Below are 12,957 nucleotides of genomic sequence, written 5' to 3'. Positions count from 1 at the left end.
TTAATTCCGCATGCATCTGGTAATCTTCCTCTCATCTACAGTGATGTAACGTATAATAATCTACTGATGACCTTCCTTAGACCAATGCATACCTGTGCACACATGCCTGAAAACAGACTGCGGTGAAGTTTAGAGTGGCCATTCACCAACTGCTCACCTGAGGCTCAGCCATCTATCACACCTTCACTACAGACTAGAGGAAACACCCCCAACACCTACAGGCAACACACACAGACACGTTTGTTTTTGTGAATTGTGGGGACATTCCATAGGCGTAATGGTTTTTATACTGTACAAACTGTATTTTCTATTGCCCAACACCAACCGTACGCCTAAACCTACCCATCACAGGAAACTGTGCACATTTTTACTTTCTCAAAAAAAGTCATTCTGTAGGATTTATAAGCCTGGGAACATGGGGTTATGTCCTCATAAGTCACCCTCTCCTTGTAATACCTATGTCATCATACAAATTTGTGTCCTGGCATGTCACAAAAACATGCACGCACACACACACACACACACACACACACACACACACACACACACACACACACACACACACACACACACACACACACACACCCTTGTTTATACAAATTTGTGGGGTCTATACCTCCACTAAGATAGTAAGTTAAGGAATTTACGACATTGTGGTGTCCTTTAGTCGGACCCCACAAAGACAACATCTTAAAAGCCATATATAAAAATGTTTGACAAAATCTTAAAAGTCACTATAGTATGACCCTTCCCTACACTATACCTAAACCTAGCCGTCACAGGAAGCTAATGTAATTTTAACATTCTTATATATTCAGACACTACATATAATTTGTTGTTTTTTTTTTCTAGTGGGTGCAGGACAGTTCATTTATGTAAGTAAGGATAGCAAAATAAAGTACAATTTCTCATACAGAGGACTACCAGTAAAATTGATACCATGACCATGTTTTGCTTAAGTGTTGTCTGACATAATTAAGATTATTCTGAGATCTTGTCATATTTTATTACCATTTTTTTTTTTAAACTATAATGAATAAACTGTAATAAATAAGAATGCGAATGATGCAAAATGCATACAATTATTTAAGATTCTGTATTTCAAGGGTCACTAAAACAAATTATAATTTTTTGGCTCTGACCATGTTGAGCTAATTTGTACAAAAGACCAGATTTTCCTTGCTTGGAGTTCAAGTCAATAAACCAAATACTAAACCATTCTGAAATATGTACAGTTTTAAATTCAGCTTTTCCTCAAATGCTGATAGTGTCCTTTATAATAATAAGAAAATAATAAAAAATAATAAAACAAACAACAACAACAACAAAAATATTAAACCTGAACAAAGTAAAGGCATTTTCCCTGCTCTCTGACTTTTGGATTCCACTAGTACTTCCATTACAGTATTTCATAAAAATTCCATTAATTAACCATTAATAAATGAAATATCTGAAATATTCATAGCTTATTATATTGAATACTATGAGTAACTATCCGAATGCACAATTAAAGAATGATCTGTTAATCACATTATAAACATAAGAATTCTTCAATATCTTATCTGTTAAGCACTATAAAAATGTAATAATAATTCTTCAATATCTTTTGATGAAAAATTATATAAATTGCTACCAATAGACAAACAAAATGTCATGCAAAAAGAATGAATAACCATCTACTGATTGATAAACCAGCATTGTATTTTATTTCTATCATAACTAGTGCTTTGCACACACAGCGCTTTCAGAAAAGCAGTGGGGCTTGTGGCACTCCAGAAAGAATACAGAAAAAAAAAAAACACAATGAAAGAAAGATTATATATACATTTATATTTATATACCAACCTCACAGCATTTACTCAGAAAGAACACAATATTTGGCAACCAATGACAACTCAAAAACTTCAGAAGTATAAAACACATTTAAGCATCTTCATCGAATACTATAATATGGATCTTCTACATTAACACTGATGACATAGAAAAGCATAAAAATAAAAAGAAAGCTGCTGGACTTCAACAGTCATCCCTTTTTCATTCATCCTTCATTCGTTTAGAGGACATCAGAGTGCTTTTCTTCCTCCTTCACTCGTTAAAAGATGTTTGAGTGCATTCCTCCCGAAACTGGCAGCATTTCAGACATAGGCAAGCATTATTGAAAGGTTAAGAGCCAATGAGCTGCGAGAATTACGTGACACAAGGGGTGTAAGTTCTCTTGGAGAGCTCCGTAAAAGCCGCCTATCGACACTACTTGTCTTGGGAGAGAAACATCTTATGTATACACAACACACATTCATATTCAGTCACACAGAAATAAAACCGCCTACATGATTACGTACACATGTGCGTGCCATGTACCTACATGCACCTATATAGACAAACATCATCAACAAAGTCAGTCTAACAACATTAACTTTACCTTCTCCCTACAAACATTCAGACGGACGCACACGCAAACATTCAAACACACTTGGGACAAATTCAAACACACTAAATCCCTAGACAATACGCCAGGTGAAAGGCAACGGCACGCATATGACACCCGTTAATGATGTCATTACACCCCCACAATGTCATATCCTTTTTTACCGACTTTCTTCCTCAAAAGATGGCACACAGGCAAACACACACACACACAGAGGAGAAGTGAACTGTGTATACTGTATACATCTACAATGCCTGTCCAAAAAAAAAAAAAAAAAGCTTCAGAGGATATATGGAGAAATGAAGTGAAACATACATACATTTATGAATATATATTTATATATACGTATATTTATGGATAGGTATTGTATGCTACTACTGATATGAGTCTATGAAGGGTCATTGTAACACTACGGACTCTGTTAAAGTGATAGTAAATGATACTGATGGAAATAGGAAATAAAATGTCCCATCCAGATGTCACCCTGTATCCACCCCGGTATCCATCCTTATATCCGTCTGTCCATCCCAGTGGACCTCAAAGTGGTGTGTGTGAAGGTGAATGTTGGTCTTCAGGCAAAGGTGGGCCAGAAAGGAGAAACTGAGCAGGTGTGTGTTGTACTGTTTTTGTCACCTGTGATCTCCATCATGGCCTCTATCTCTTAACATCCACCTATAACATTCTTTCGCTCCATTTATCTCCCTCTTTTACTAATATCTTACATCCTAGGAAGAAAGAAAAAAGTGAAAGTAAGTCACATTTTCAGCGTTTATGCTTTACTGTCTCAATCTTTGAAATACTTTGCATTCACAGCATTCACAGATTGAAAATCATCAGATAAGAGCTGATCTTCATAAATGGCAAACAATCATCAAGGCCGATTTAGATTATTTTGATAATCTCTACGTAAAAGAAAACATGGTAACACTTAGGTAACACAATAAGGTTCATTAGTTAACATTAATTAACTACTTTAGTTAACATGAACTAATAATGCACTGCACTTAAACAGCAATAATTAATCTTTGTTAATGTTATTTTCAACATTTTCTAATACATTAAAATCAAATTTGTTAACATTAATTAATTCACTGTGAACTAACATGAACAAACAATGAACTGCTGTATTTTTGTTAACTAACAAAGATTAACAAATACAGTAACAAATCTATTGCTCATGGTTAGTTCACGTTAGTTAATACATTAAAGCTGAAGTCCGTAAGTTTTGCCTCTTTGTCGCCATCTCTGTTTGAAACCTGCAATTGCAGTTATTTGCAAAATTATTGTCTTTACATGGGTTGTGCATCGAAGTGTAGCTATGTGTCTGACCAACTGAACATTTTTTACAATAAATCGTGCAACCAATGGTGCAAATTATTATTGTTATACTTTGTTCTTGAATTATTAATGTTAAAAACATCAACATTGTGTGACTACGTGGTGTGTATTATCATGCTGTAAAAACTACGTAGTGTGTATTGTCATGCTATGTGTATTATGCTGTAAAAAGAGGCTACAAATGATTAGCCACCAAAAGCATCCACACACACGATATAGCCTACTAGCCAGGACTCCTTCTTTCTGTTTTCAGACGTGATGTAATGACGCAAAGGTCATATTTTTAAAACGTCAGCAAACTCATATTTCCCGCGAAATCCTACCAGTACCAGTCAGATTATAAAACATTATTACAGGCTTACCATTGTGAATCGAGCTAATTAAACCCAAAAACAAAACAAAACTTTAATCTTTAACTAATGTTAACAAATAAACCTTATTGTAAAAAGTTTAACTGACTTACGACGTAAACAAAAACACAGTAAGGCCATCCTTTAAAATATTTTGGTTTGCATGCAGTAACAGTAAAAAAAAAAAAAAAAAGGGTCGGTAGGTCAGTCTATATTTTTTTTTTTCAAGTTTCAATGTAAAAAAAAAGTACAATTTTGGTGATGGTGATTACGTAGGTATGAATTTAATCAAATTAGCATATCGTGACATCACTGACTGGGTTTTTCAACCTGTGCCTTCGGGGGCAGCCGTGTTTCCACTGTTGGGCCTAAAGCGTGCGTGCTAGTGCGTGCCAGGGCCAGTCGCGTTTCCACTGTCACTTCCGGGGCTTGATCGTGCCTCATCGGGGCTTCCTCTGGTTGGTCGGCTTAGTGCAAATTTACAACCGGCAAGTCGGTCGGACTTAAAGCAAAAAAAAATTTTTAAAAAAATGAGTCGGTCCTAAATGGACAGGGTCGGTCGGGTTACGGCAAACAGGAATATTTTTAAGGATGGCCTAATTCTACTTTACCTCCAGAGAAGTGACTCAACGCGGTTGATGATGTCAGACAGGTCAAAGGGGAGGGGCATGTCAGGATCATCATTACTCCAATAGGGTCGGTCGACAGGTGCTTCCTCAGGGGGCAAGGTCTGTGCCAGGCTGGATTGGCATCTATTGGGACAGAAAAGGAAATAAAAATTTAGATTAGATAGATAGATAGATAGATAGATAGATAGATAGATAGATAGATAGATAGATAGATAGATAGATAGATAGATAGATAGATAGATAGATAGATAGATAGATAGATAGATAGATAGATAGATAGATAGATAGATAGATAGATAGATAGATAGATAGATAGATAGATAGATAGATAGATAGATAGATAGATAGATAGGGGCTTTCAATGTTTGCGTGTTTATTCAAAAGCCTTAATGTGTTAAAATAAATCACCTTCTAAACGCACCTGGCCAGTGCTGATTCATATCTCAATCATTTATGAATCAGGTGAAGCCTGTGGCTTTAATTCCAAAGGAACTTTGATGTAACAGCATTTCATTTTGTCACTTAATTAATATACAGTGTGGTTTTCACTAGAATATGACAATGCAGCTTCTCATTAATATGACAAAACTGTGTGTGTGGGTGTGTGTGTGGGTGTGTGTGAGGGGGGGGGGTATGGGTGTTTAATGCATTAGGTAAGTTTTAATGCATAAGAAAAGTTTTTGACCCCACAAATCTGCATATTAGAATGCTTTGAAAATTCAGCTTTGCTGTCCCAGGAATAAATTATTTATATTTTGAAATATATCATAATAGAAAATAAAATTTTACATTATTACACTTTAATAATATTTCAAAATAGTACTGTTTTACTGTGTTTTTGATTAAATAAATGCAGCCTTGGTGAGCATAGATAGATAGATAGAGAAGGACTTTCAATGTTAGCGTGTTAATTCAAAATCTTTAATGTGTTAAAATAATTTAACCCAAATAAATTACTGAAGCACATGAAACTGAAATTTCTGAAATGAGTGACAATGAAGTCGACTTTGCCATTACAGATTATTTTTTTTATTATTATTTTTTAAATATATTGAAACAGAAAGCAGTTATTTTAAATTGTAATAATAAAAACAATAATAATAAAATTCTTTAATAAACTTTAAAACAATATTACTGACCACAAACTATTTAACTGTAGTGTATATACACTGAACATTTCTAAATTAATTTGAAAACACCCCCAGGCTACTGTGTGTGTTTTCCAGGGAATGTGTGAATAGTTAATTTCACCCTAAACACACAAAGAAGTGTGTGTTTGTCTAGGGGCAGTCCACACACTCATTTCCTGATTTCTTTACGACACACAATAACCTGCCCTAATGACACGTTTATGAAAAAGCAAAGGACTGCATAGCTTGTGTGTGTGTGTGTGTGTGTGTGTGTGTGTGTGTGTGTGTGTGTGTGTGTGTGTGTGTGTGTGTGTGTGTGTGTGTGTGTGTGTGTGTGTGTGTGTGTGTGTGTGTGTGTGTGTGTGTGTGTGTGCGTGTGTGGTATGGCATCATCCCCTTGCGCTTCCTTTGAACAAAGCCTTAGGAATGCACTTCTGCAATCCTACAAGTGTAAGCAGTGTAAATCACCTTCTAAATGCACCTGGCCAGTGCTGATTCATATCTCAATCATTTACACCTGGGCAGGTGAAGCCTGTGGCTTTAATTCCTAAGTAACTTTGATGTTACAGCATTTCATTTTGTCACTTAGTTAGTGTAGTTTTCACTAGAATATGACAATGCAACTTCTCATTAATATGACAAAATTGTGTGTGTGTGTGTGTGGGGGGAGGGTGGGGAATGGGTGTTAGCAACATTAATGCATTAGGTATGCATAAGAAAAGTTTTTGACCCCGCAAATTTGCATTTTAGAATGCTTTGAAAGTTTCAGTTTCAGCGTTGCTGTCCCAGGAATAAATTATTTATATTTTGAAATATATTATAATAGAAAATAAAATATTACACTGTAATAATATTTCAAAATAGTACTGTTTTACTGTATTTTTGATCAAATAAATGCAGCCTTGGTAAGCATAAGAGACTTTCAAAAACTAAAAAAAAAAAAATAATAATAATAATTATTTCAAAATTACTGGAAAAATTATGAGCCATATTTAGGAAACAGAAGATCATAGAGACTTGGCATGGGTGGATTTTTTGGATTGAGCAAGTAAGCAGCCACCTAGCAACCACCCAAAACAACCTAGCAACTACATAGCAACACCTTGGCAACCACCCACAACAAACTGGATTGTGGTGGAGAGGTTTGCATGGGAAAGGGAAAGCATCACTCAAAATTGCTTCAGGGAAAAAAAAAAAAAAAAAAAAAAAAAAAAAAAATATATATATATATATATATATATATATATATATATATATATATAAAACTGCAATTCAGTTTAACACCACTAGTTACTTCACCTTTAATACAGGAATAATCACTATCCTCACAAAGTTCTGCCACAAAGGCTTGTCTCAAGCAATCAAAGCCTATAATAAACACTTATGGTCTTCCACTGAAAGACTGCAGAGGAGGCCAATGTTATGGATGAGTTTCTGCTGTCCAGTGGTCAGAGGACAGCCCCTCTCTGACACTATTTGTGGTTATATATTTTGTAAGGGCCACTTAATGGTGGAGTGGCTCTCCTGTTAAGTGCTGTCTCTCCAACTGCACCAGCCACAAGAGAGGCTGCATTACATGCCGAGGGTGGAATTAGCATATAGCGCTTCAATACATCATCCTCATACTGCATCAGGGCTTGACAATAACATCCGTTAACATGCGCTAAGTACCCTAATGTAGCACATCAGTTCATAAATAATATGAAACCTCGTTCTATACACGCATGCGTGTGTGTTTAAACTCTCTCATCATTTACTGGATTATTGGAAGAGACAGAGAAGAGGTAACTGAAGTAAATAGACTGTGGTGAAAGAGACCGCAAGCACAAGAATGCATGCTAGCCATAAAGATCCACACAAACATACACACCTAAAGGGATAGTCTGCACAAAAATTAACATTTTGGGATCATTTACACACTCTTATTTTGTTCTTAACTTGTAAACGACAGGTGGACCACAAACGGAGAAGCTTAGCAAAATGTTCAAGCTGCTATACTAACATTAACCAAAACTTTTACAGCATTAATTGATTGTATAAGGTTGTGTAATTTAACACTAGCATATACTACCATTCAAAAGTTGTATTTTTTTTAAAGAAATGAATACTTATTTAGAAAGGATTGATCAAACAAATCCTTAAATTGATCAAAAGTGACAGTAAAGACAATCATAAGGTTAAAAATCATATTGTATTTCAAATAAATGCTTTTCTTATGAACTTTCCATTCATCAAAAGCAAAAGATGTGTCATGGGATCCATAAAAATATTAAGCAGAACAACTGTGATAAGAAATGTTTCTTGAGCACCAAATCAGCATATTAGAATGATTTCTGAAGGAATGTTAGTATGATCTCTTTTCCATACAATGAAAGTGAAAGGTGACCAGGAAATGTCAAGCTCTAAAAAGAACAAACAAGCAGCAGACAATAATCATAAAAGTAGTTCACATGACTTTTGCACTATATTATGGTGTCATAACAGTTTTGCATGAAGAAGAGACCAACATTTTACTAATTACTCCCAAAATATCTTACTTGATAGCCATGGTCACCATTCACTTTCATTGTATGGAAAAGAGCAGCTTGGACTTTCAGAAAAACACTTCCTTTTGTGTTCCACGGAAAATAAAGTCATAAGAGTTTCAAAAAACAATATAGTGAGTAAATCAGAATGGAATTTCCTTTCAAGAAACTCCATGTCGCATTTCCATCTGCAGTCAGTGGATGAAGAGTGTGTGTGTGTGTGTGTGTGTGTGTGTGTGTGTGTGTGTGTGTGTGTGTGTGTGTGTGTGTGTGTGTGTGTGTGTGTGTGTGTGTGTGTGTGTGGACTATTGGAAGTATATTTGGAAGTGTATGCCAACCATCCATACAGATTAACCTCTGCGAGATGCAGTCTACCTCTCCCATCTGACCCGCGCTCAGGAGAGATCGACGTTACAATCACTCATTTCAATTTGCTCTGAAACCCTATAACCCTACAGCCAGGCCTGCTGGAATAGCGAGCTAATGTGGAGAGAAGGAGATCTATCACCTCTGTTCTTCTGGGGGGTGGCTCACATACTCCCACCCGACACATTCGGCGCACTTGAACTTCGACTCGGTCTGCGAACAATGCAACGCATACACGCACACCTGGCCTCCCAGCTGAAACTAACCACTTTAGCTAAAGTGAGTGTTAATTATGGACAGGCAAGCAGTCAATAAAAGGTTAATGCAGAAGGCAGTGGATAAATTCCTTTAAGCATTGCATCACTAGGCCATCTCTGGGCAGCACGCAAGGCTCTCTCTGTGTCTGATCAATACATTTTACTGTAATGTTCTCCGTATCGATTTCCCTCGCTCTCTGTATCCTCCTCCAACTGAGATAAACTAGAGGAGAGGGGGAGTGAAAAGCAAGAAGGAACTGATAAATGAAATGATTAAAACCTCTTTTCAGTTGGACTTTCCCTCTCTGTGACATATTGCTGTGGTTTATAGCACGGCACTGGACTTCACCTCCAAGGTCGTACATTACCTGCCCCCCTCTCTTAAAGGGAGTAAAATGCCCTTATTAGACAACATCAGAGCTTCTGCCCGCCACCATTACGCTGATAGATGTAGGGCTAAAATGCTGGGTACACAGACAGGAGACAATGCTAATTGCATTAGCCCACCAGGAGATCATTTACAACCGTACAGCTACAAATGGGCTGTTTGATTAGGACATTACTGTGAGGTTAGCCTGTGCCCTGTATCTACATGCGATAAGCGTCTTTTCTTCATGGGTGTGCCTATGCGAATTCTGCAGTTTGTAAATTTTACAGATATTTGATGTTGTTACTCATATGGGCTGGAGATTTTCAAATTTCTTTGTTCTCGATTCACGCACACAGGTGTGAAGGGTGTATGCGTATTGACACACAGGTGTGTAGTTTTATGATTTTTGGCAGTGATTGGCCCCGTTCAGAAAATACCATCAAAACGAGTCATGCAAAAACAAGTGAGCCGATCATAAATCAGAGTTTGGCTCTAAGGCTCATGCAAGCAATCACATCTCCAATATAAGAGTATGAACAAGCACACATATCATCTTCAACAGATTCTTCAGATAGTCCCATTTACAACTATAAAAAAAGGGGTTACTTTTTTATTGTTTCTGTACTGATATAAACTGAATGTAAACGGACATTGTTTGTCAATGAGTTTTAGGATCAGTAATGATTCCGTTTCATTGATTTTCAATGTCAGAAAACAAGTGCCCATCTTCAGATCATTTGTAAATCTGTACAGAACTATAAGTAGAATTAAAACTAAAATTAAAATAAATAAATAAATAATGCAAACCTTACAGGGAAAAACTGAAACTAAAGTACTTTTTCATGACTCCTAAAATAAAATGAAATAAAATAATAAAATAAAATAAAATAAAATAAAATAAAAAAGAGTGACCCAAAACAAAACCCCAAAACTACATTAAACAGAAAAGACAAATTGAAAATAAAATTGAAATAAAAGCTAAATAAAAAAATTCAATACTATATCAACTCAGAGTAAACAAGCATGTTAATAATAATAATAATAATAATAAAAAGAAATAAATATTTAGTAAATATATTTGCATGTGCATGTAGGTGGGTGACTGTCTGGGTGAATGACTGACATGTGATCATTTTAAAAACCTCAGGCTAATAGATAGCATCTGATCTACCATTTCCCTCAATAAATGGCTACAAAAAAAAAAAAAAAAAGTGTGAAAGTTGGGAGACAATGAGCAGAACTATATTTGGGTGGAAGGCAATGAGTCCACCAGAGGCAGGAGGTCTTTTGCATCTGTACTCCAACAGCTCCCAGCAGACCACATGAAATGAACTCTCCCAAGCTCTGATAAAGGACACAGACACCGCAAGAGAGAGCAGGGAGAGACCCCGCCAGCACACCTTTACTCAGACGGGCTCGTTTGATGTGGTGAGAGTGGGTGTCTGGGTCCTAACCCAACCAGATGACATGAAAAACGCACACACACAGCGGTTGCTTCTAAACGGCTCTCATAATTGGGGTAATAAAAAGGGGCTGAAGTCTTAAGCTGATTGCAGAGGAGGCCACTGCTGTCTCTCTACTCTCAAAACCAGGTGGACGTCTATTAGCCTGTTAACACCGTAACAAATTATCCCACACGCCCCTCCGATCGCCCCCCTCAGGCCTCATGAAAGAACGCAGCCAGATGTCAACTCTAGCACCGGTTTACAGCACACGACACACCATACACACAAAGACAGGTTGTAATAAGGAGAAGCGTGTGAAGAGGGCAACAGTGAGGTCTGAAGTCGTTTGTCTGTCAGTCAGTCAGTTCTGTTAAATGACATTTGAATGAAGCTGCATGGGTCTCAGTGTTCCTTTGGACGTTGTCCCACCTGGACCGGGGTCCCTTTGGATAACATCAAGGCAAAAACACACAGTGTTGCAGTAACTCGTGCCCTGACACGTCCAACCTACTGAGGTGACAGCCTGCCACATACAACATTGTGATATTCTAGGCCAAAACTAATTAGTAGGTTTAAAAAGACACTAGGGGTTTTTCACTCTGATGGTGTTTATTTACATGTCGGAATGAAATATGGAGAGGTTAGGAGAAGGAAAGGGCTATATATGTGCATGTGTGTGTGAGAGAGAGAAAAGTGCCTGAGGGAGAGGAGGTTATGAGGTTCTGAATGTTTGCAGTTTTTCACAGGGGAGTGTTTGAGGGCCAATAAATCTTTGAGTGATCAGGAAGTGGATAACAGTGAGGCTGGGAACACTAACACTGCGTTTAACATGTTAAATGTCTGCCACATCATTGCCATGAAAACTGACACATGCACCAGTAAAACGATCAGTCTCGTGGATACATAAAAGAACATACACCTGTATGCCTATGTGTCCTGTATGCTAACACAACTCATGCTTAGACCATCACAGATGGCATCACAGAGTTGAAAGAAATGTGATAAATAGGCCTGTTCTGACAGATATACTGCAAATTCAGTGACCCTCAGCTGACCGCAGTCATATGACCGATGAGTCGACAGGACATATAGGTCCTATGTTATCGAAAAAATTACAGATATGAGAAAGAATAAGAATGACTCATAAGGCATACTTTTTAAATTTCTACATTTAAGAAAATAATCAATCATGTACAAAATATATGATTACATATTAAAAATTAAGTAAATGTTGTTCAGGTGTTAGCAACACTCTACAAGAAGTTTTGATTTATTTAAGTTATTGCAATAGGCATCATGGACTAAAAATAAAAACAACAACAAAACAAATATATTTTTTAAATTTCAACATTTAAACAAATATGTATATTTTTTTAAATTTCAAGTTGTTTAAATTAATATGCACTAGCATTCAAAAGTTTGGGGTCCAAAGATTTTTTTATTGTTATTTTTTTTTATTATAAATTAATACTTTTATGTAGCAAGGACACATTAAATTGAAGTGACAGTAAATATATTTATAATTTTATATTTTTATTTCAAATAAATGCTTTTCTTTGACTATTCTTCAAAAAAGTTATTACAAAAACATTAAGCAGCACTTAATGTTTTCAACTGTGATAATAATAAGAAATGTTTCTTGATCAGCAAATCAGCATATTAGAATGACTTCTGAATGATCATGTGACACCGAAGACTGTAATGATGCTGAAAATTCATCTTTACCAACACAGAAATAAATTACACTCTACAATATATTAAAATGAAAGTTATTTTATATTGTAATAATATTTCACAACAATTTTCACAACATTTTACTGTATTTTTGTTAAAATAAATGCAGCTTTTTGTGAGAAATTAAACATTTTTACTGACCCCAGACTTTTTTAACAGTGGTGTATTGTGAATGAAAATTAATTAACAATGAACAATAGTATATTTATAAATTAACATCAACTGAAATTAATGAATGCTGTAAAAGTTGTAGTCATTGTTACAGAACACATGAGATCCAGGGGATGGAGACGAGTAGGTTAAGGGTTATGTAAAGTTAGGGGAGTTGGGTCTAGATCCAGGGGGTGGAGATGGGTAGGTTTAGATCCAAGGGGGAGGAGTTGGATCT

At 36.2% G+C, this 12,957-nt stretch overlaps 1 protein-coding gene across 1 annotated transcript in view; it reads right to left on the bottom strand.

Annotated features, from left to right (window-relative positions):
- Positions 1-1,745: 1,745 nt before the first annotated feature.
- The window catches only part of fto (FTO alpha-ketoglutarate dependent dioxygenase), a 159,587-nt gene continuing 148,375 nt past the window's right edge, over positions 1,746-12,957 (bottom strand). Inside the window, exons 9-10 of the mRNA XM_067402304.1 lie at positions 4,725-4,865; positions 1,746-3,150 (exon numbers count right to left, since the gene is read on the bottom strand). Of these exons, the coding sequence (XP_067258405.1) occupies positions 3,144-3,150; positions 4,725-4,865 (148 nt within the window). The 3' untranslated portion in view covers positions 1,746-3,143. The remainder of the gene's footprint in view (positions 3,151-4,724; positions 4,866-12,957) is intronic.

Source organism: Chanodichthys erythropterus, chromosome 11 (assembly GCF_024489055.1).
Source record: "Chanodichthys erythropterus isolate Z2021 chromosome 11, ASM2448905v1, whole genome shotgun sequence".
Taxonomy (NCBI): domain Eukaryota; kingdom Metazoa; phylum Chordata; class Actinopteri; order Cypriniformes; family Xenocyprididae; genus Chanodichthys; species Chanodichthys erythropterus.
Note: the sequence above shows the minus strand (reverse complement) of the source record. Positions and strands in the feature narration are given on the sequence as shown.